The sequence below is a fragment of the Eumetopias jubatus genome, unplaced genomic scaffold (assembly GCF_037043125.1).
Source record: "Eumetopias jubatus isolate StellerSeaLion01/CBP00866 unplaced genomic scaffold, mEumJub1_p1.0 scaffold_4, whole genome shotgun sequence".
Lineage (NCBI taxonomy): Eukaryota > Metazoa > Chordata > Mammalia > Carnivora > Otariidae > Eumetopias > Eumetopias jubatus.
In genome coordinates, this window is record NW_028274810.1 from 79,577,609 (window position 1) to 79,600,282 (window position 22,674).

The following is a 22,674-nucleotide window of genomic DNA, read 5'->3' on the forward strand; positions in this document are numbered from 1 at the left end:
GAAAAGATGATGGTAATCTGGTTAAGTTTCTACTTACCTGAAGAGTCAGGAATGCTGAGTCCATCCTGTGCACTCAGTATCACTTCTTGACTCCCCCTCTGTATTCATGAACCACAATTTCTAGATAATTTCAAGTCTATTCACAAATATTGATCCCCTGATATAAGCTACAGCCCTGAGATGACAAAAAATGAACAGAATGTAGTTTCTGCTCCTAGGAGTTCACAGGCTCTGGGGAAAATAAGTCATGAAAATAAATAAAGCCAGCTGCTAAGTGCTATCGAGTGCACTGGAACACCATCTAGGACACTGGTTAGGAACAAAATTAGGTTTGTTTATTTTATTCTTTTACAAGTGTCTCCTGAGGACAGGAGGAAGCTGGAGGTGGAGGTGGTGGTTGTGGTGAACAACTTGGAAATCCTAGTCTTAGCCTTATTTAAATTGGGTTTTTTCAATGCTCATTTTCAAGAAATACTGGAGAATGACCATATAGTTACAAGATGCCAAAGAAGATGGGGTGGAGGATGGTAAACTGAATAGAAAAAAATACCTCCTCAAGGCAGCAGTTCATGTTGTTAATTACACCCTTCTTGGATCCTATTCCATTCTCCTGACTTTTCTCCCACTTCATTAAGTAAAAAATATACAAGGTATCTACTAGTGATTTAACAGTCTTCTTAAGTTCAGCTTCCTCTCATCCTTTAAATTGTGTTTCCTGGAGTTGGGCTCTATGTTTTCTTGCTCTACTCTTTTTCTAAGCCATCTTGTTCATTCCTACGGCTTTACCTACCATCTATAGGAGTATGAATCCCATTATCTACAACTGTAGTTTTGTAGTCTTCCCTGAGCACCAAAATATAAGTGTTTACTGGAAACCTTAAACTTGTTGCCTCATGGGAACCTCCACACTCAGTCTATACAAGGCTATCTTCACAAAATTCACCACCTTTCTTCTATCGTCTCCCTTCTCCCCCAGTCTTGGTTAGAAGAATGTCCCAATATACTTATGGCTCAAGTAGAAGCCTGAGCATTATTAGCCTCTACTCCTCTCTCTCCCTTCCATCATCTATTGAGTACTATCTTCTGAGTGTCTCTCAACAATCTTCCTTTCCTATCTTCACTGCTATAGCTTTATAGCCTTGTTTCAGTTCCTCATCATTTGGCTAGGGAACCGTTTGGCCACTCATATCCCCCACCAAACTTTAAGCTCCTTAAGGAGAGAGACACAGTTTTCCTCCTTTCTGAATTGTGCTTCCTTTCTCCCCCAACAATACTGCTGGACACAGTGCTTTGTATGGTTTGTTGAATGAAGAATAAATGGAGGCTTGTGAAGTATGGTTACACAAATCTGCAGTTTCAACACTCTGGTGTTTTCTTTCCTATAGAGGTGATAGTTCTGCTGTTATAACAATCTAATACTCTAACCTAAAATATATCAGAGATATAATCAATCCCAACAGTTTTCTTTGTTAATGGGAGTGGGGGAAAAGAGAGAGAGACCGCACTTTAGAAATAGAAGCCACTGTTGTCTTTATAAAACACAGAATTGTGCTGCTGCTGTTGCTTGCTTTAGAAGGAACTGTACATTACAGCTGCTGGGATAATTTTACAATGGACTGGACAAGGTACAGCTCAAAGCAGGACACAAACACAAGTCTCAAAGGGAAACAAATGCAAACAAGTACACAGCTGTGGGGCTCCAGGGACATTTCCCCATCCATGCTGGACTTGAGAGGGATAAAAAGTTTAGAAACTAAAGTGAAACCCAGAGTAGTCACACATGCCCACCAGATGGCTGCTAAGTGCAACATCACACACCAATCAGGTTGGACTGTGTGCACAGGAAAGTCATTTCATTTTTCCTTATTGCTACTACACCAGGGGACTCAGTGCATTTGACACATTGTCTTTACTTGCACAATCCTTGGAGGGTTTCCTATTTTCCTTTTTAAAGAAGGAAATCTGCCTTCCCCACCTTATTCTGTTTTGTTTTGAGCCCATTCCCTCCACTCCCATTCTTAGGCTCCCAAACAGCAGCCAGAGGTTCTAAGTCAGTAGGAATAGAGTAAGGGGAGAGCACCAACCTAGCCTCTCTCCCTGCCTAGGGAGAAGGCAAGTCCTAATAAAAGGGGGGAAAAGAGAAAACCACAGAATCCCTTCTCCCCAATCTGCTTAGAAGGCTAAATAGGAAAGAGTGCCCTGCATATCCCTGCCATGATCAGACTTTAAGAAGGAAGGCATCCCAGCTACCATCCTGGATTGGCCTAGGCCCAGTAAATATAAAAAATAACTTCACCCAATGTAGTTTCCAAAACTGCATTTTGGCTAGTTTGAGATAACTTTCCACCCTGAAGGGGAAGGAACTTCCATTCTTCTTTGTTAAACATGATGCCGGGTCTAAAACACTGCCCACCAGCCTTGCAGATAGATACCCCATGGGCCAGCTAAGAATTCAAAATGTCCCCTTGGCTGCCCATCCTGAGTGCTAGCCTCATCTATTGAATTCTGGGACCCCCCCCCCAAAAACAAAACAAAACAAAACAAAAAAACAACCATCCAAGAACATTGTTGCTTAGCAGAAGAGGAGGCTGCAGTGGAGCTATCTAGTAGGTGGGAACCAGGAGCTTTTAAGGGAGGTTTCATGCTTCTAGGTATCTTCCTTGTCAACATTATTCTAAACCTAAGTTCCCATCAACAATAGCCCCAGGCTTATCTCGAGTTCAACAGTAGCACCTCAACCCCCAGTGGGTCAGACTGGACTGGAAAAATGATCAATGAACAGTGCTCTTTCCCATCTTTTATCCAAATTCTCTCCATTCTCTTCCCATCATTCTCTTCTTCCCCCAAGTCCATCCCCTAACCCTCCAACCCTGGAAACCAAGTAGCTCAACCCTAGGACAGCCTGAGAAAAGGGAGGCAGGTAGAGAAATGGAACCAGATCTAGAAAAAGCAATGAGAAAAACCAACTCCAAGGAGTGGACAGGTGTGGAAGTTGTCAAAAGCCCTCCTGATTTCATGCAAGGTAGGCAGCCCTGCTGCTCTGTCCTTGTGTAACGCTGATGGCAGTCCAGCCCAGAGAGAACATCACCAGGCTTGGGGAACTAAGTCTTGGTCTTCTGCAGCCAAGGAGCTAAGCCTGACCTTGCTAGCTAACAGTGGGATTATCAAAGCCATGCAGAGAATTCATCATCACATAGGCAGGCAGGCCAGCAAACAAGCTTAGTGAAAGAAAAAAGGAAAAGGAGCCAGGGAAAGAGATAAATAGAAAAGAGAGGCAAGAGAGTAGAACGAAGGGAGCAAGAGACCTGACCAAGAGGATGAGGCTGGGGTCCCCCCAACACTTCCTCAGAGCACAAGTAAGAAGCACCACTTAAATCAAATCCAAGAAAGCCAAAGCTTGTTGCTAATACCACTTCTCAATCTGCATGCACCACCTTTCAAAGAATAATCCTCAAGGTCAAGGGTATTTTTCAAGTCTCAAAGATTTAAAAAAAAAAAAAATCAGAGCAAGAAGTCATTTTCTTGCCATTGCCCAAACCGCTTCTCTTGCTTTTTATTTCTTGAATGGCATGTGCAATGCCAAAGAGCTAAAAAATGCATTTCAGGCCCCAGCTCAAAACCCAAATGGAGACAGTGAGGCAAAGAGAGAAAAAGGAGAGAACATAAACTTGTTGCTGAGAGTAGGTGGCTACCACCAGCTCCCTATGGATATTTGCAAATGCTGGTGAATGACTGGACCCTCCAGGAACAGTGCCCTGATCCCAGCCCCTAAATGCACCCAAGAAGAGAACATGCAGAGCCCATTGTCCCAAGAGAGCTCCCCTCCCCAAAGGGTGACTGAACACGAAGTAGACAGTATATGAAGGCGATGGACAGGGCAGATGGAGTGTTGGCATCACTCTCTTTAGGCACTTGTGTAAGGAATGTAGGCTCTCCAGTGAGCTGCCTCCTCCCAGAGCCCTCCATTCCGTTCTTCAGCTGGGCTGTACCCATGGGGCATCCCATGCTATAGCCAGTAGGAAAGAAGTAGAGGAGGAGTTACTCAACAGTCCTGATGCCTTCTCCATAATCAATGTTTGTGCTACGTTATGTGAAGTCGCTGAACAAAGTAGCCAACCAGAACAAAACCTGGGATAGACTGTTTTGCATAGCAAATCTGGGTCTGTATAAGGGCTGCTGGGGAGGGGAAATGGTAGCTCTAAGCACACAGGCCAGGATTCAGACTGGCCTCCAAGCCTGAGCTAGGTCTAAAGTGTCATGGCTTCATCACCAGATTGGGGCAAACCCAAGCCCAGGCTCCTCAAAAAGAGGAACATCCACACTGAAGCTGCAACTCCTCATCCCAAGCAGTGGGAGAGGAAAAAAATGAACAGTTAAGGAAAGAGGGGGCCTTGCCTCAAGGCCAGCAGGCACCAAGCTAGAAACCCCCTACTTTTCCAGTTCTGCAAGACAGCCAAACCCCATCTTTATCTAGGGAGACAAAAAACAAAACAAAACAAAGGCCCATGCCACCCACTCACATGCCCTAGTGGGAAACTGGGAAAAATTCATTTGTGTAAACAGAAGCAATAGGGAGCAGCAAAATCCCCCAGCCTGTCCACAGGACACACTGGAATCTGGGATGAGCCAAAGTGTCAGACAGTCCAGAGAAAGGGAAGATGCACTTGCAGGAAAGAGTGCAGGGCAGTGCAGAGGAGGGAGCCTATAGCAAGAAAAAGATAGTATCTGCACAGGGGAAGGATGGAGCCTGAGCTCCACCATGAGGAGATAACCACCCTCTACCTAGCCAGGCCAAAGAACAAGTCCGGTACATAGTTCCTTCTGATGGCTCAATGTTTCTGGGATGTAAACTTATTGGGCATGGGAGGGATTTCCAGATTTTGGCAATAGACTCAAGTTATGGTATAAAAATAACATTTAGCTTTTGCTCCTTTTTCTGATTTTAGACTTCAGATCATTTGTTATAAGACACCCCAGTTAAGAAATATTGAAACATAAGCAACTTGACCATCAGGGGAAAAAAGAAGCCAAGAATGAGAAATGCTATGAAAGTAACTCCAGACCCAGGCAGGTGGGGAGCTGGGGGGACAGGGAGAAGAGGAGGCGTTAAGTGGAGAGGCCAGGGGCCAGTCCTCTCAGCAGCTCCAAGACATCATGTCTGAAAGTGCAAATGTCAATGGACTTTAACCATCTTGAGGTTGTGATCTTTTTAAAAGCTCAATGAATATGGAAGTCAATTCCTTTGAATGCAAAATAGCTGGCGCTCTGGCTGGAGGCTTGTTGGGTTAGGGGTATTTCTTCCCCACCTACCTCCTCTCCCACCCCCACCCCATCCCCCCAAAGAAAGGTACAAAAGGTTGCAGTTCTGCAGCATTACCGTTACAGGGAAGGCACTGGTTACCCACCAGTAGGCGGAAGGAAGACAGGGTCGTGTCACTTCAGAGCTAAGTGCCATAGTGCCTTAAGTCTTACTAGGGGCTGGATGTCTGTCAGGGAGGAGGTGTAAGGTGGGGTAGAAAAGGTGGAGAGAAAGGAATAAGGGAAAGGGGGGTGGCAGCTGGGGGAGGAGCAACCAAAATCATTAGCATTAAAAATCTTCCTACAAACTGGATTTTCAACCCATTAAAACATCTAGTATTCTAAAATATTGATCTGGGTCTGGTTTCGTTTTTCCTCTTAAACAAATCTAGACCTTTTCTGATTAAGGCTCCTAAAAAATCCTTCCCTCCTCCCACCCACTTTCTCAAGCCCCTCACTCTCCCATCTAAATTATCAAACCCAAACCTACCAGCTTTTGTCCGCGGGGCTGCAGAGCCGACCTTACCAAGCTGTCAGGCATGAGTCTTTAGCACTGCAAGTCACATGAGACACCTGTGTGTATGGTGGGCACCAGTGCTGCCCCTCTTGGTCCAGTGGGGTCAGGGCCAGATGTGACAAGATGGGGTGAGGGGTGGGGGTCATGAGGTGGACATCAGAGACTTCTGGCTGGTGGTCTGGCTTACTGGCCCTGTTCCCCACCCTTTTGCCCCCTTTGTAGAAGGAAACAAGGCCTTCTGAACTCCTCCCTACCCTCCCTCCTCCTCCTTGCTTCCTCTGGATTTGGGCGGCACAGCTCTTGGGGCTTGGAAAGCTTTCTTCTATCCAGTGAGGTAACAGCGTTCTGCCTTCAAGCGAAGTACATGGTGCGCAGAGTATCCTGGTGAACCTGCACGGCTTTGGCCAGGGCCTGGGGGTCCCGCCCATTGCTCTGCCCCGATATGTGGCTCCCCTCTCCACTGAAAAGCAAAAATGAAAGAAGTCCTTCCTGGTGCACTGAGCTCCTGCTAATTCATTCCCCCATCCAGAGTACCAATTCCCATACCAACTTAAGAGAAAGTCCCAACCCAGATTTGGGCAGATGAGCCCAAGGATATCATAATGTACAATATTCATTTCCTTCCGCCCAAGGAAAGTTGAGAGGATCTGGTACCAGAAGCTGAAGCAAAAGGGAAGCCAGCTTGATCCCAGGCCTCACCTGTCATGCTCCTTGTCCACTAGGTGGTATCGTGCCCGGAAAGCCACCAGGCGGGCATAGTAGGCAGGTGCTGGGATAGAGACGGAGCGTGTGCATCGTACATAAGTGTGGCACAGCTGGTACGTCAAGATCTGGAGCTCATCCGCTGTGAAACGGTTGTCATCCCAAAGGACATAGTAATGGGATGGTCGGCTGGTGCCCTGGGAAGATAGGAAGATGAGGGGGCCCCAAGCTGGGCAGAAGGGATGGCCAATGCTAAGGAACAGGATCACTGTTAAGAGTGTGGTTGGAGGGACGCCTGGGTGGCTCAGTCAGTTAAGCGTCTGCCTTCGGCTAGGGTCATGATCCCAGGGTTCTGGGATCAAGTCCCACATCGGGCTCCCTGCTCAGCGGGGGAGTCTGCTTCTCCCTCTGCTTGCTGCTCCCCCTGCTTGTGCTCTCTCTCTCTCTCTCTGGCAAATAAATAAAATCTTAAAAAAAAAAAAAGTGTGGTTTGGGGTGCCTGGGTGGCTCACTTAAGCGTCTGCCTTCAGTTCAGGTCATGATCCCAGGGTCCTGGGATCGAGTCCTGCTTCAGGGAGCCCGCTTCTCCATCTCCCTCTGCTGCTCCCCCTGCTTGTGCTCTTTCACTCTCTCTCTCTCAAATAAATAAGATCTTTAAAAAAAAAAAAAAAAGAGTGTGGTTGGGTTGGAAGACCCACCCACGAAAAGGCAAACACAAAGCCACCTATGTCATAAAACACCCCTGTTATGGGCAATCCTGCCTAAGATGTTCAAAATGTACTTCTGTCCAAGTATGCTAAGGGCTTATTAAGAGAAAAATCCTTTTCTGAATGCCCTAAGTGACGACTGATATTTTAAAGGCAGTGGGAATAATCAACTCATCTTTGACCCATTGGAAACCCCTGGTCATAGCCCGGCTACCTGGATGCCTGCATGGCTGCACAGATAGAAGTCGAACTCAAATGGGTGGGTTATGTTGGTGTCCACAGTTGTCCCAGCTGGGATGTTACCACTCTTCCCAATCTGTAGAGAGACAAAGACAAACGAGATCCCAAGACCTGCCTGGCCCTAAGTAGGACCCCAACTCAATTCTACTCTGACTCCACCAGAATCTCAAAAGTAAAGCAGAAGTTGCTGTTCCCAGAGGGTACCAGATCTTGAAATAATGCGCTTCTACTGTCACACAAACCTGTGGTTAAGTGCTGATTTCACCATTCATTAGCTGTGTGACCTGAGTAGGTCGTTTAAGATTTCTGAGGTTAAACTGGAGGTAATAATAGTACCTACCTCACAGGGCTGCTGTGAGGAACACACCTTGTACGGTGTCTGACATACAAGGGACGTTCAATAAGTAGTAGTTCCCTTTCCCTTCTCTGGAGTTGGTCTACATGGGGGCCTATAGGCCAGGGAGCTAGGAGGAGGGAGAGCAAGCACAAGAGCTGGGGGAAGGGGTTAGGGAGGACAGACAAACCAAGGACTAATCTCAAGGGCTTCTTCCATACTACGAAAAGGGAGTCAGGAGGACAAGGGCGGCTTCCTCAATCCCTCACTCACTCGCTCATTCTTGTCAGCACAAAAAAGGCGGGTATGATGACGTTTCTGCACCACAATGTAAGTGATCCCAGGCTGGTAGTCCTTTTCCAGTTTGATGCAGGCATCACGAATGGCCAACAGCTCATAATGGAGGATCTAGGCAAAGGGTGAGGAGGGAGACAAAGAGAAATAGCTCCTCTTGAGTCACATCTTTGTCAACTAAGAGGTTGCTGTTTGTAATACGGCTTTTTGCTCAGTCCCCCTCTATAAACAGACACCCAACCATTACAGATGACATAGCCTTTCTGTCAAAATCAGCCTTACACTCAATTCACATATGTTGCTATAAAACCTTGGCCAGGAGAGCACTCACCTGGTTCCTAGGCATAAAGAGACCTAATATCAAGACACAGAACCAAAGCACATAGACTTCACTAAAATCACAATGCCCAAAGTAAGGTCAATCTCAGGATCAGAAGGATAACAGGAATTCCCCTGTGAGCTCCAAAAGCAGACAGTGTTGAGACCACCAGAGAAGAGCAGACACACAGTTCAGGAATTGGTACAGTGGGAGTAGATGAATTCAGTCCTACAAAGAAGTAGGATTATAAGAATATGGACTAGCTAATGAAGAACCCACAAGTAAATAACCATATGCAATGGTTGCCTTGTGGTCTTAGAAGTCAGATATAAGGAATCAAAACTGTATGGCAGAAATACATAGAACGGAAATCAATTAGAACTAGTTTATTTATTTATTCATTTATAAAGATTTCATTTATTTGTCAGAGAGAGAGAGCGCACAGAAGTAGGGGGAGTGGCAGGCAGAAAGGAGAAGCAGACTCCCTGCTGAGCAGGGAGTCCAATGTGGGGCTCGATCCCAGCACCCTGGGATCATGACCTAAGCTGAAGGCAGGCGCTTAACCAACTGAGCCACCCAGGTGCCCCTAGAACTAGATTTAAACCCAAGCTTTATCTAGTTGTATTCCTGTAAGCAAGCTACTTAGCCCTTCTAAGTCTCATTTTCTCCACATCTACTAAAGTTACTAGTAAGACCAGCCTCACAAAACTGTTGTGAAAAGTATAACAGATTAAGTAAAAGCATAGAAAACCTAGTAGGGGCTTAATAACTGCTGATTGCTTTGTTAATTAGCAGTTTGAATTTTAACCCAAGACTATGTGAAGGCACTAGACATTCCTGATCAGAGAAATGATAGGATAAATTTGTCTGCTGTTTTAGGGAACACTGGTTGACTTAGATAACCTTGACCATAAACTCGAATCAGACCAATTTGTCTGAATCCCAGTTCCATGACTGCTTAGCTTGGTTGACACTGAAGAAATCATTTAACATTTCCAAGCCTCATCATCTGTCAAATGTGATGATTATTATTTCATAGGGTTATTCTAAGCATTAAATAGAACATATATGAAGTGCTTACCACAATTCATAGTACGTAAGAGGTACCCAATAAGTGACACTTATATTAATATTAAATGGTAGTCAAGGAGACCCGTTCATTATATACTCTAAACAACAGAAATATGAAGGCTTGGCAGGGACAAAGAATAGGAGGAACATTCCAAAGGAAGGTCAACAGCGGTTCTCAAAGTGTGGCCTCCGGACCATCACCTACCTAGGAACTTGTCAGCTACAAACTCTAGGGGGTGCCTGGGCTGCTGAGTCAGCTAAGCATCTGCCTTCGGCTCAGGTCATGGGATCAAGCCCCACGTCAGGCTCCCTGCTCAGCGGGGGCCTGCTTCTCCCTCTCCTTTTGTCCCTGCCCCTACTCATGCTATCTCTCTCTCTCTCTCTCTCTCTCAAATAAATAAATAAAATCTTAAAAAAGAAAAAAAAAAGAAATACAAATCCTAGGGACCATCCTAGACTAGATGAATCAGAACTTCTTAGAGCCCTGTAAACTGTTGTAACAAGCCCTTCAGGTGATCTTGATGCATGCTAAAGTTTTGAGAACTACTAGTCTAAAGAATCAGCCTTCAACATGAACCAACTAGTAAATATGCACTGAGGCTCTTCTGTTACAAGAAAGGTCTATAGATGCTGTGCACACCACCTCTCAGTTGAGATCTCTGCTCCTAAGCCTACCGCCATTTATAGCAAAGCTCTCAAAGAAGTGCCACCTCCCAATGCCAATAGCTTTAAAAAAGGAGCAGTACTCTCTGTACCCATTAGGCCCTCTGGCCCCAATGTGAAGGTTTTCTCTACCTACTTTGGACCCTACCTGGGGGAGCTGGCCTTCAGGAACCCCATCTCGGTAGAAGATGATGCGGGTAGGCTTGAAGCGGGTAGACTTGTAGAACTGGATGAGCAGCTCACGCACCATGTAGGATAAGTCTTCAATGATCTCCTGCCGGGGTCGCTGCACCCGCACAGTAGCACAGTAACGGCTGGGGTGGGCATCCATACTGCCTACTACCTAACAATCAAAGAGGCAAGATCAGCCTCCAGAATCTCCACCCTCCCAACACTGTTAGGACGTAGATTTGGGGAAGCTTCTTAGCAAGAAAACTATGCAAACGAGTTAGTAAGGTTTTCGATTCAATGTGTCCTGGTTTCAATCTCTATCATGCATGCAGAAGTTATTTAATCCATCTGATCTTCTTCCTCCTCTCAAATAGGTAAGAATGCCACCTGCTTGCAGTGCTGCTGTGGTACATATAAAACACCTTGCATAGGACCTAGCTCACAGTAAGTACTTAGTAAGTTCAATTTTCTCACCCCTTGCAGGAAGGCATGTGAAGGTTTGGCACTACTAGCTCAAAGAGCCACAAGTTTGTCCTTTTCTCAATTCAAGTACTAATCTACCCAGGAACCAGAGTGAAGAGTGTTCCTGCAGGAGGTAGGAGTAACATCATTTTCAAAGGGGACAGTGGTCAGAGCCTAGGACGGATGGCCACAAGGAAAACAGGATAAGCATAGTACAGGATTTCCCTGCATTTACTGTGCTTAGCCCAGTCTGCCTGGAGAAATGTGAGGGTTGAGGAAAGAGAAGTGGGAAGAAGGCCTGATCCTTCTAGCAATTCAGAAGCCTCTAGGGACAGGGAGCAGAGAAGTCAGGAGAGGGACTGGAAAGACATTTAATCTACTAGATGGATCAGGGGTAGGGATGGGGAAGAGGAAAGGACAGTCCCAGCAACTAAGTAACCACCTTCAAAAGGATTTCACAGAAGAGACATGGTCTTTCCCATATCCCAAAAGTGGGCATGGAGAGAGAGAAATTTGAACACAGAGCAAGAGTGATGGAGACTGGGCAAAGTCTCTGGCCACCACCTACACTCTCACTGCTCTCTCTGAAAAATAGATACCATACAGAGTTAGTTTTATGAAGATATCAAGGGAGTGGTTAATGGGGATGATCAGCTGAAAAAAAAAGTTCTTATGAAGGGTCAAGCGTCAGAGCTGAGAAAAGGAGATTATATGTAGTCTTCGGTGCTCAGAGCTAAAATGAGAACCTTAAGAAGAAGCTGGAGAGTATCACTCACTGCTGTGATAGAAGGTTTTTTCCCATCCCCTGCTGGGGGGTGTGTAACATCTGCTCCCAGGAATATCACTGGCTGTTGAAAGACGGCAGAGCTAAACAAAGAAGAGAAAACAAATGGTGAGGAGTTGGGTCTTCTCTTCCTGGCACCATCTAGCACCCATTCTGGTCATCTCTCCCCTTGTGTCTGATTCACTGCGCCTGGCCAAAGTCCTGTCGTTTTGTCAATCCCCGACATGGTACCTTGCTTGACAGGGCAAGTGGGCAATAGAGTTCATACCGCTGGTGTGGGACCAGGATGTTGTTAATGCCACCAAGTTTGACATTGATCTTCAGGCAGAGATTGGACAGAGTCTGAGGCGAGGTCTTGACCACATTCTTCACTTGCACACACTGTGTAGCCATTCCCAAGAGTGTATCTCCAACACGTTTCACTTCAGCTATAAGCAGGGAAAGATGTAATTAGTGCACTCAACGAATATTTACTGAATGCCAATTAGATGTCAGGCAGGATACGAGGTGGTAAGAACACAATGGTAACCAGAAACATAGGGTCCCTAATTGTAGTGGTTACTGTCTAGTGACTAATCTTAAAAGTCATGAAAAGTACAATGATAAATGCTACAACAGAAAACTTCATGAAGATATGAGAGCTTATAATAGGGGGTAATAACCCAGCCAGGAATGGACTAAATAATGATAGAAATGAAACCCAAAGATTTCATTAGAAGAGAGGCGGAGTTGGGAGAGAGCATTCCAGACAGAAGGAACAGCATCAAAAATGCACTCTGATAGAAAATATGTCTGAGAAACTGAAAGGCTAAAGTAACTAAAAGGAGAGCAAAGGAACCATGGTGTGAGAGAAAGAATGTGGTCATCAGACTGATCTAGCAAGAACTGAAGGTAGCTTGTACTAAGAAGACAATCGCTTAGATAGAAAGAAACAAACAGATTCAAGAGATATTTAAGGGACTCAGAGATGATATATGTAAGGGAAAAGAATTTTTACGGTTAACTTCAAGTTTCTAGCTTTTATAATAAAAGATAGGTCATAAACTGTTCTTGTAACCTTTTGAATTTGAAGTGCTTTCTGGTAATTCCGGTGAGGATGTCAATTCAGCAATGAGAATAGTAGTTGAAAGTTCAAAAGCAGTCTGAAAGGGGATATAAAATCTGTTAGATATTTGTACAGATAGTAATTAAAGGCATGATCTCGATGAGATCATCAAGGAAGAGAACAGGTGAAAGGAGTAGGGCTTAGACCCGAGTCTTGAGGAACTCCTAATATTTGCAGAACAGCTAAGAAGTGAGTCTGCAAAGGAGAAATACCCAGAAAACTAGGAGGAAGACAGGGTTGTATCATGAATGCCAAGGAAAGAGAGGGTTTCAAGACGGAGCAAGTGTTCAACAAAATCAAATGCTAACAGATCTAGTAAAATAAGGACCAGAAATGTCCTTTGTTTTTCTGCTGTTTGTTTTTTTAAGTAGGCTCTATGCCCAGCGTGAAGCCCAATGTGGGGCTTAAACTCATGACTGTGAGATCAAGACCTGAGCTGAGATCAAGAGTCAGACACTTAACCGTTTGAGCCACCCAAGTGCCCCCAGAAATGTCCTTTGAATCGATATCAAGGCAAAATACTAATGTATAGAGACAAAAACTATTTTGGTGATATAAAGTGCCAAGGAGATGTGAGATCAATGAAGGATTTAGTATGTTTTCAATGAGAGAGACCTGAACATGTTGAAAAAGCTAAAAGGATCATTTCCACTACCAAGAGAGATGGAGTAGTTAGTGATCAACCAATGCTTCTGCAGATAACATTCAGAAAAGCCAGACAAAATACAGAAATCATCTTTTAAAGGCAAAAGAGAGGTGCTGAGACAAGAACTGAAGGGGCAAAAACTCCAGAGAGGCAGAAAATCTCACCAAGGTGAGCTTTCTTCTGCAGCTGCTTTTACCCTGGGTACATTTGCTGATTCTAGGTGTGGGCACGAGGCTGAGATTCTAGGCTTTGCACCAGTAGAGGAACCACTGCCAGGGGACAGAGAAAGCAAGAGTTTCTGGAGGAGACAGACTAATTCTAAATGTGAAAGGTTAAAAACAAACAAACAAAAAACCACACATTTAAAAGAAAACATAGGGGTGTCTGGGTGGCTCAACTGGTTAAGCAACTGCCTTCGGCTTAGGTCACAATCCTGGAGTCCCGGGATGGAGCCCCACATCGGGCTCCCTGCTCAGTGGGGAGTCTGCTTCTCCCTCTGACCTTCCCCACTCTCACGCTTGCTCTCTCTCATTCTCTCTCTCAAATAAATAAATAAAATCTTAAAAAAAAAAAACATAGACTAGCATCTTACGATCTTTGGATTTCTTAAACAGGACACAGAACTTACTAGCCATAAAGAAAAAATGTTACACAAATTGGACTACATTAACATTTTGAATTTCTGTTCAACAAAAGACTCCATTAAGAAAGTAAAAAGGCAAGCCACAAAGCAGAGAATATATGTATAATACACATACATATTAAATGAAGGAATTATAAATCAGTAAGAAATCAATAAGAAATTAATTAATCAATAAATTAATCAATAAGAAAAAGGTAGTTAAGGCAATAAAAAGAAAAGGGAAAGACATGAGTAGACATTTTACAAAGAGCCTAGTGAAATTGCCAACAGACATATAAAAAGATACCCAACTTTATCAATCATCAGAGAAATCAAATTAAAAGCACAACACAAGATCACTAGACACCACAAAAACAGCTAAAATGGAAGATATCAAGTTTGGTAAGGACATAAAATATCTAGAACTCTCATACACTGCTGGTGGAAGTGTAAACTATACACTAAAGTTCCTCCTAGAGGGGCGCCTGGGTGGCTCAGTCGGTTAAGCATCTGCCTTCAGCTCAGGTCATGATCCTAGGGTCCTGGGATCGAGCCCTGCATCAGGCTCCCTGCTCAGCTGGGAGCCTGCTTCACCCTCTGCCTGAGCTCCCTCTCTGACAAATAAATAAAATCTTTAAAAATAAATAAATAAAATTCCTCCTAAATACACACCCAGTGGAAATGGGTATATATGTTCAAAGGATATGTACAAGAATGTACACTGAGGCTTTATTTATAACAGTAAAAACTGGGAACAACACAAATATGCCCACTGATGGTAGAACGGATAATACATGTAAACTGTGTTATAGTCATCTAATGGAAAAACTGTAACAAACTACGACTAAACAAACATGGTTGAATCTCATAAGCATAATGTTGAGTAAAAGCCAGACACAAAAAAAGTACCTAATAAATGATTCATTTACATCAAGTTCAAAGACTGTCAAAACGAAGCTATGGCATTAGAAGCCAAAATAGTGATCACCATTGATGTGGACCTGTAGTGACTGGCAGTCTGAGGTTGTGGTAATGTTTTGCTCCTAAAACTGGGTACTGGTTACCCTGTTGTGACATTTTGTAAAAACTCATTGAACTGAACTCTTAAGCTTTTTTTTTTTTTTTTGAGAGAGAGACAGAGACAGTAACAGCATGAGCGGGGAGGAGAGGGAGAAGCAGGCTCCCCGCTGAGCAGGGAGCCCGACGTGGAGCTCGATCCCAGGACCCCAGGATCACGACCTGAACCAAAGGCAGACACTTAGCCACCAAGGCGCCCCTGAACTCTTAAGATTTCTATATGTATACTACAATAAAAAGTTTACATAAGAAAAAAAAAAGGATAATAGTATCAATTTAGTGGAGAGGAAGGAGTTAAAAATACTAAGGACAGGGTGAGATGTGGTACCTGATCAGAACTGGACAAATGTCACACTGTCCTTCTATACTCTAAGGGCAACCACAATGCAACTGGAACTTGCTTTGGTCTCCAAGGAGGGAAGGTGAGGGTCTTTAGAAGAATCTAACTGCTCCTCTTATCTGCTGGCTTAATTCCTAGGCAATTGTTTTCATTGTCCAAGTGGCATATAATCAAGGAACAGAATGTAAGTAGAAGAAACCCAAGGTCCTCACCAAAGTTGGAGAGAGGGATAGCATTACTGAGCCCAGGATGGGGGGAAATTCTCTGAGTAAGCACTGCCTTCCCCCAGCATGCTGTACTATACTACTCCCCAGGTAAACCAATACTGGATTCTCCCCTTAATGGAGAGAACCAGAACTGTGGATAATTACTCAAGGCAGTTCTCCTAACATGTATCCTTGTTTTGCATCCAAGGGCTATCAATAAAAGCCCAGAGACATGGACTGGAGATCAACCAACTTCCCTCCAGAAGCAATTACTAAGTCTCATGTCAGTGGAAGGCTTTACTTTAAGTTTACATATGCAGAGGGGAAGAAGGTTTCAGAGCAAAACAAAATCTACTCCATGCTCAAAATAATATCAAGGAAGGTTACAACTGACCGGCAGCCTGATAAAATTTCCAGAGGTATCCAGAAAGATTTATCCTCTAGGTAGGATGGTAAGAGATGGCTTCCAGAAATAAGTACACTTAAATTGAGACTTGACAGAATTTTAAGGGCAACATGGGGGGATAAGAAGAAGAGTATGTAGATATTCTAGAAAAAGGCAGATGATGTAAACAAAGCCAAAGATTAGAAAGCACAGGCAAGAAATGAGCATTTAGGATGCCTGGGTGGCTCAGGTCATGCCTTTGGCTTAAGCATCTGCCTTTGGCTCCGGTCATGATCCCGGGGTCCTGGGATCGAGGCCCACACTGGGCTCCCTGCTCTGCAGGAGCCTACTTCTCCCCTGCCTCTCTGTCTCTCATGAACAAATAAATAAAATCTTTAAAAAAAAGAAGAAGAAGAAATGAGATTTAGAGTATCTACTATGTGCCAGGCACTGTGCTAGATGTTGCTTTTTATATAATTAATTAATTAATTATATAAGGTTAGGTAATTTGCCTAAATCAGTAAACTGGCATAGCCAGGATTAAGATCCATTTCTATCTAATTCCAGAACAAGTGATCTTCCCAGTATGTGTGGCAAAGGGAACAGTACAGGATAAAGCTGAAAACATTAAACTAAGATCAGGGACCTGAAAAATTTTTATTTTGTGAATTCATATCAATGAAAGTTTTTTTGGGAGTAGAGTCACAAAAGGTCTCATCCAGTAAATGAAAAACCTTTCTTATTCAAGAAAGACTTAAGAAAAAATGTTAGAATTAAGTTGAGAAGTGTGGGTAGAGAGCAGAGAACAGATCTTAAGACTGTAAAAAAGATGATGATGGAGATGAAGCAAAGTTAACACTGCCTCCAGAGTTTGGATGAAGGTACCCAGAAGCAATTACGATGCCAAACACAGAAGATGTAAAGAGAAGAGCTTACTGATAAACAGAGAAGATAAGCTACTAAAGAAATGAATGTCCATCAAAACACATTATAAGAGCAGAAACTACATCTGTCTTATTCACCAATGTATTTATGACCTAGCACAGTGTTTTACACATAGTAGGTAATTAATAAATGCCTATAGAAGGGAGAAAGGTCAAAGGGACAGATGGGAACAGTGGAGAGGTCAAGGGTTGGACCAAGATTTAATAATACATTATAACATATATTAGTAAGAGGTGATGATTTAAGCAACTGAAATAAATGAAAATTTCACTAGAATGTAAAGATAGAGAAGGCAGGGTATAGAAATCTGGAAAATACCAGGCATATCTGGTAATAACAAAAGTAATTAAAGAGAGACAGGAGAAAGTCAAGCGAAGAGAAGTGAGAAAGGTCACCGATGGCTCTCTGCAGGGCAAGCTCTGGAGAAAGTCAGGTACGACAGATGAAAGGGCAAAGTAGTAAGCAGCTGGTGAGGGCGTGGGTCTAGAAAATATGGAGAACTCATTCAAAAAGTACGATGAAGAAAAACAAGAAACAGGAAGACAAAAGCTGAAGGAGATGGCATGATTGTGGTGATGTACTCTTGGATGGGGAATCCGAACGGGTTTGAGGGTCAAAGGGTATGAAATCCCAGAAGCGGCAGGATGAGATGGGATCAAGAGCATATGTGGCTTGAACAAGGTAAGAGGAGGGACACCTCTTCTTCTGAAACAGGAGAGGTGCTGGGAAAACAGAGTAAAAGAGTTGAGCCAGACAAATATATAATCATCCCTATTCTGAAAAGTGGGAGAGAGAGAAAACTTCTCAGAAAGTCCAAGTCATTCCCAGGCAACAAACCAGTTATTGAACCACCACAGATTCTGCTTGAGGGTGCTGCACGATGTCCTGATAGTCGTCACACTCCCAGGGATGGGAAGGAATCTGGACTGACACATATCTGTATCTGGCTCAGCTTAGCCTGGCATAAAGACCAGCACGCAGAGGACCCCAGTAAGTGCTACTGGGATGGAGTGTGAGCAGGTAAGCAGGACCTAGGATAACTCAATGGCTCATACAGGCTAATATTTCTCCTTCAAAAGGAATACTGATATTAAGGAAGAACTCTGGCTAGAGCAAAGAACCCACACTGAGTCCTCCCTAGGAGCCTCCAGGGAGCTACCCTGAGAAGAGTCCTGTCTTCATTATCACTGTCCCCAGAGAACTGTACCATACACTGGCGTCTTCCCTGGCAGGATGACGATAATGAGCTGCAGCCCTGAGTAGGTGTTCTTGAGATGCCGGAACATGGGCTCCACGCTGTCTGCCCCCTGCGCATATTTGCAGAAGCAAGGCTGGCCCTGGATGGGCATCCCTGCATCCTTGGAAATCTTCCGCAGCTGGTCTGTGAAGTTCCTGCAGCACAAGTATGGTCATGACAGGAGGCAGTGAGTCCCACCTTAATACCTCTGAACAAATGCCTCCATCTTAGGTACCTAGCACTAGGATAGCCATTGAGACATTCTGAGATAAATGAGACATGATCACAGCCAGTATAAAAAAAAAAAACACATTTATAATTGAGTAGGACAAAATCACACTTGCTAAGTATTCAATGGTATAAGCAGAGAGCCGAGGGAGCCCAGAGAAGCGACCTCTGGGAATTCGGAGTCCCCACTTTGTTCCACTCAAGTAGCTGATTTCTGTGCACTAAGTCTGTAGCAGTAGGCAAATGCACAAGAGAAAGGCCTCTGCTCATATTAAAATAAGCTCCAACAGTGATCAGAGCACAGGAGGTGCTCAGCAAAAATGAGCTCCCTCCTCCCCTACTGATTCTTTGAAGCCTAAGAGCAGATAATTAAACAAGCTTCTCTCCTTTGGCTTTAGGGCTTTACCCTAGGAAAAGAAGACAAAGTTGGAAGAAATGATACATATGCAGTAGGTTTAAAAAATCAAGCTACCTAAGTACAATGACAGACTGAAATAAATAGCAGAAAATTTAACTTGTGAAAATCTTACATTTAGATTAAAAGCAATATACAAATAGGGAATACAAGCAATTATTTAGGGGACATTCTATAGCATATAAATACCAGTATGATAGATTCAAAACTCTATACAGTGAGAAAATAAGTATTTTTTCACATATTTAGTAAAGAAAAAAAAAGCAAACACAAGATAAATACAAAATGATACTATTATGTAAAATTCAAAATCACTTGAGGGGCACCTCGGTGGCATAGGCTGTTGAACTCTGACTCTTGGTTTTGGCTGGATTGTGATCTCACGGTCGTGAGACTGAGCCCCGTGTTGGGCTCCACACTCAGCTCAGAGTCTGCTTGGGCTTCTCTCTCCCTCTCCCTCTGCCCCTTCCCGCCTCCCCACCCCCCACCCCTGTGCTGTCTCTCTCTCTCTAAAATAAATAACTAAATCTTAAAAATAAAATTTAAATCATTTGTATATAGGTGTATAAAACATATAAATTAGATGGAAAGTCATAATAGTTCATGACAGTGGCTACATTAGAGGGAGGAACTGAACTAATATGGAGGATATAAAGGAACATCAAATTTAGTAAGTCAAATTTATTAAGTGGGTCTTTACTTCAAAGAAAGTGGTATTCCCAATCTTTTCTCTACCACCAGATCATACTTAGCATACTGTGTTCTGTGCTGGGGGCCATGTGTTGAAAGAAGTCTAGAATGGGGAAGATCTTGAAATCCTCTCCGAAAAGTGATACAGTGGAGGTAACAGAACTTCTTTAGCCAGAAGAAAAATCCTGAGGGTTGACCATAGGACTCCCTCATCCATCCCCAATTACCAATTTCTCAACCTCCACAGCCACCTTCACTTCTCTCTTCTATCTCTTTTCCTGTGCTCTGGATCCCATCCCCTCACACACACTTTGGAACTTTGCTCTATTTACTTTCCAGTTTCTCAGAGTTCTTATATTCAGCCTCTGTTCACCATGTACATTCTCCCTGGACAATCTCATCCACTGCCATACCCGAAGACTCCGATTTTAATCTTTAGGCCCAGAACCAAACAACCAACTGGGTACCACCGACTCAGGTATACAAGTCATATTCTTACCCCTTGCGTCTGGGGATCAATGGGAGAAGGGGGTGTCTGATGAACAGACTCCCAACGCAGAGATTCTAGGTTTATCAGTTTCTGTACCCCAAAATGTCAAAAACAATGGATTTTCTCAAAAGAACTGAACAGGGAAAGAACATGGGAATGAGAGACGCATACAGAGAATAGAGCTACCAATAAGCTGACACAAAGGCAGAGAGCTGGGAGCCTTTCCAATATTGCTAAAGGCCAGCTCTCCAATGCTAGGCCAAGGCTAGGAGTGGCCTAATCCAAATGGCGCTAAAATCCCCAAAACCTAGGAAAGGGGACAAGAGGAGCTCATTTAAAAGAAACTATTAAGTGTGATGGTGGTAGTTGTGTCTCTATGAGGGGAGAGGGGAGAAGGACAGGCAGGGCAGCGGAGTCCCTACATTCATCAGGTGCTGCTGTAACTAATTCTTATGAAAACCCCAAGGCCAGCTGAACCTGCCAGAACACACAGCTCTATTATCCTTGTCAATACCCAAAGTGGTCAGCTCCACCAATTCTTCCTCAGCCTAGGTGGGCATTGATCCTTTGACCCTGCTCTAGATCCAAAGAAAATAAGAAGTGACCACATCAAAAGACTACAGGAACTACCTAACTATACACTTTAAATGGGTTAATTTTGTGGTATTCGAAATATCTCAATAAAAAAAAGACTGCAGGGGAAGGGTTAGTTACTTTACTATTCATTCATTTGCTCAAGACCATTACTCCCCTAATGTGTTCCTTTAAACCATTTGGCTATATCATTTTCTTCATTGCTGTCATATGTTCCTAGCCCCTCAGCCACTAAGTAAGCTAAGAGGCCCTTATAACTCATATTCATCTAATTCAGGTCACTTGGACCTGAATGAACAAATTCTGTATATAATATAAGAGAGGACAGCACAGAGAACCAGCTGAGCTTTTGTTTCCAATGAGAAATACAAGCTTTGAAGCCTCAGATCTGATTTGATCCCAACTCTGACACTTTCTTGATATGTAAACCTTGTATAAGGTACTCTTTGAGCCTCAGTCTCCTGAAAATGGAACCACCACCTACTCACTATGAAGATGAAATGAGAGAACATTAAATTAGATCGAGTGCTGGTGCAACATTATAGCCATCACTATACTATTTACTACCAATGTTAGTAATTATAACAATAAAATAATTCAGGACTCCCTTAGGAGATTCATGTCCTGAAATCATCATTTCTGACACAAATACAGCTTCTTATCAAGACTTCTGACCACAGATGGACAGAAAAGGAACAGGCAGAAGTTTGAGCCAGGAAGCACAGGGAAGAGTCAGAAAGAAGAGACCACAGATCGAATCTTGGTCCCTTGTGGGTAGGGGAAGGTAGGCAGCTAGGGTCCTTCCCACCCTTCCACCCATACACCCAACCCTCCTTACTTGAGCACCTCTTCTCGACACTGTTTTTGGGGTGCGAAGCAGGCGATGGCCCAGACTTTGATCTCAATCCCATTGTAGAACTGTTTCCCCCGCATGTCCCAGACACCCTGATTAGGTGTGGCAATGGCCCGGTTCTGGGGATAGGCAGAGGGGGTGCCCAGGTGAGCCTCAGTAGAGCCAGGTGAGTAGGGGAGCAAAAGCCCCTGGTTATATAAACCCAATTCCCCCCTCCCATATGCCCTAGAGATGTTGTCTGGCCCTGACCCTGCTCACCCGGCCGCCGTACTGCAGGATGGGGGCCGGCAGCACTCGCCCCGTCACCTCCGTCATGTCATCCTTCACTTTGATCCCAAATTCCTGGATGTAGGGATCTAGATTATAGCTGGCATTCTTCATCTGCAAGACAAAAGAAGGGGATCTCAGGAGAGTAGCAGCTTGGCAATACTGCTCACCCTCTGGGTCCCAAGGAGAAAGCCCTGAAGAGCAGCTGGGGCTGGCAAGTAATAGCCCTAAAAAAAGGTGGGAAAGTGGAAAGTGAAGTAAGTGGGAGTGGATAACACAGGGAAGTAATACAGGAGGGAAAAAGAAATAGGAAGCCAAGTAGCTACAGGGTCAAGAGCAAGAGCAGTCCTATGGAATCCCAGGCAACAAATCCAGACTTGTGTTCTCCTGAGGATCCTGCCAAGGCAGAAAAGCATCTATGCTACCAGGGGCCCCAATGACTGAGCAACCAAGCATACATTTCTCTGCAGCCCTACTGACCAGGCGGCTAATCTCCTCCTGTCTGTCTGGGGCCGACCTAGCTGTAGCCTTTATCATGGTCGAAGTCTGGTTGTCGGTCAACTTCTTAATGCAGCGCTGCCCAGCCACAATGTTACAGACCTGAGGAAACGAGAAGGACAGGTAGCTCTGGCTTGAGTACAGTCCACCCTGTACCCAGAGCCCCACAATAAGGGAAGAGACCTTGGCTGTCAGCCCTGGGAAGGGGACTGCAAAATCTCTTGTGCAGAGACAGGTAAGTTAGAAAATATCCATGTGCAATACAAAAGGCAATATAGCCACTTTGTCATTAACAGATTGGGATCCAGAGCCAGATCTGGGCTCAGGTCTCATGTTAACTGGGAAGAACAGTAACAATCTCATAGGGTTGTTCAGAGACTAAATAAAATAAAGCACTTAAAGGACTGTGTACAGTTCTGGAACACAGTAGACACTCAGTAAACTCTAGCGTAAATTATTATTTACCAAAGGACCCAGTATAGAGCTCTTCTGAATACTAAAAAACTAAATACAC

The 22,674-nt window shown here is 44.1% G+C and overlaps 1 protein-coding gene across 2 annotated transcripts in view; it reads right to left on the reverse strand.

Moving 5' to 3' along the window:
• Window positions 1-313: 313 nt before the first annotated feature.
• Window positions 314-22,674, reverse strand: part of LOC114216995 (protein argonaute-1) — a 37,228-nt gene continuing 14,867 nt past the window's right edge. Inside the window, exons 9-19 of one of the 2 annotated variants that reach the window (XM_028113699.2) lie at window positions 22,143-22,262; window positions 21,654-21,776; window positions 21,381-21,514; window positions 18,096-18,280; window positions 11,831-11,990; window positions 11,555-11,645; window positions 10,294-10,488; window positions 8,072-8,206; window positions 7,439-7,540; window positions 6,515-6,714; window positions 314-6,275 (exon numbers count right to left, since the gene is read on the reverse strand). In XM_028113699.2, coding sequence (XP_027969500.1) covers window positions 6,167-6,275; window positions 6,515-6,714; window positions 7,439-7,540; window positions 8,072-8,206; window positions 10,294-10,488; window positions 11,555-11,645; window positions 11,831-11,990; window positions 18,096-18,280; window positions 21,381-21,514; window positions 21,654-21,776; window positions 22,143-22,262 — 1,554 coding nt within the window. In that variant the 3' untranslated portion in view covers window positions 314-6,166. Of the gene's footprint in view, window positions 6,276-6,514; window positions 6,715-7,438; window positions 7,541-8,071; window positions 8,207-10,293; window positions 10,489-11,554; window positions 11,646-11,830; window positions 11,991-18,095; window positions 18,281-21,380; window positions 21,515-21,644; window positions 21,777-22,142; window positions 22,263-22,674 lie in introns of both variants that reach the window. The other variant, XM_028113698.2, reaches the window with a different exon arrangement.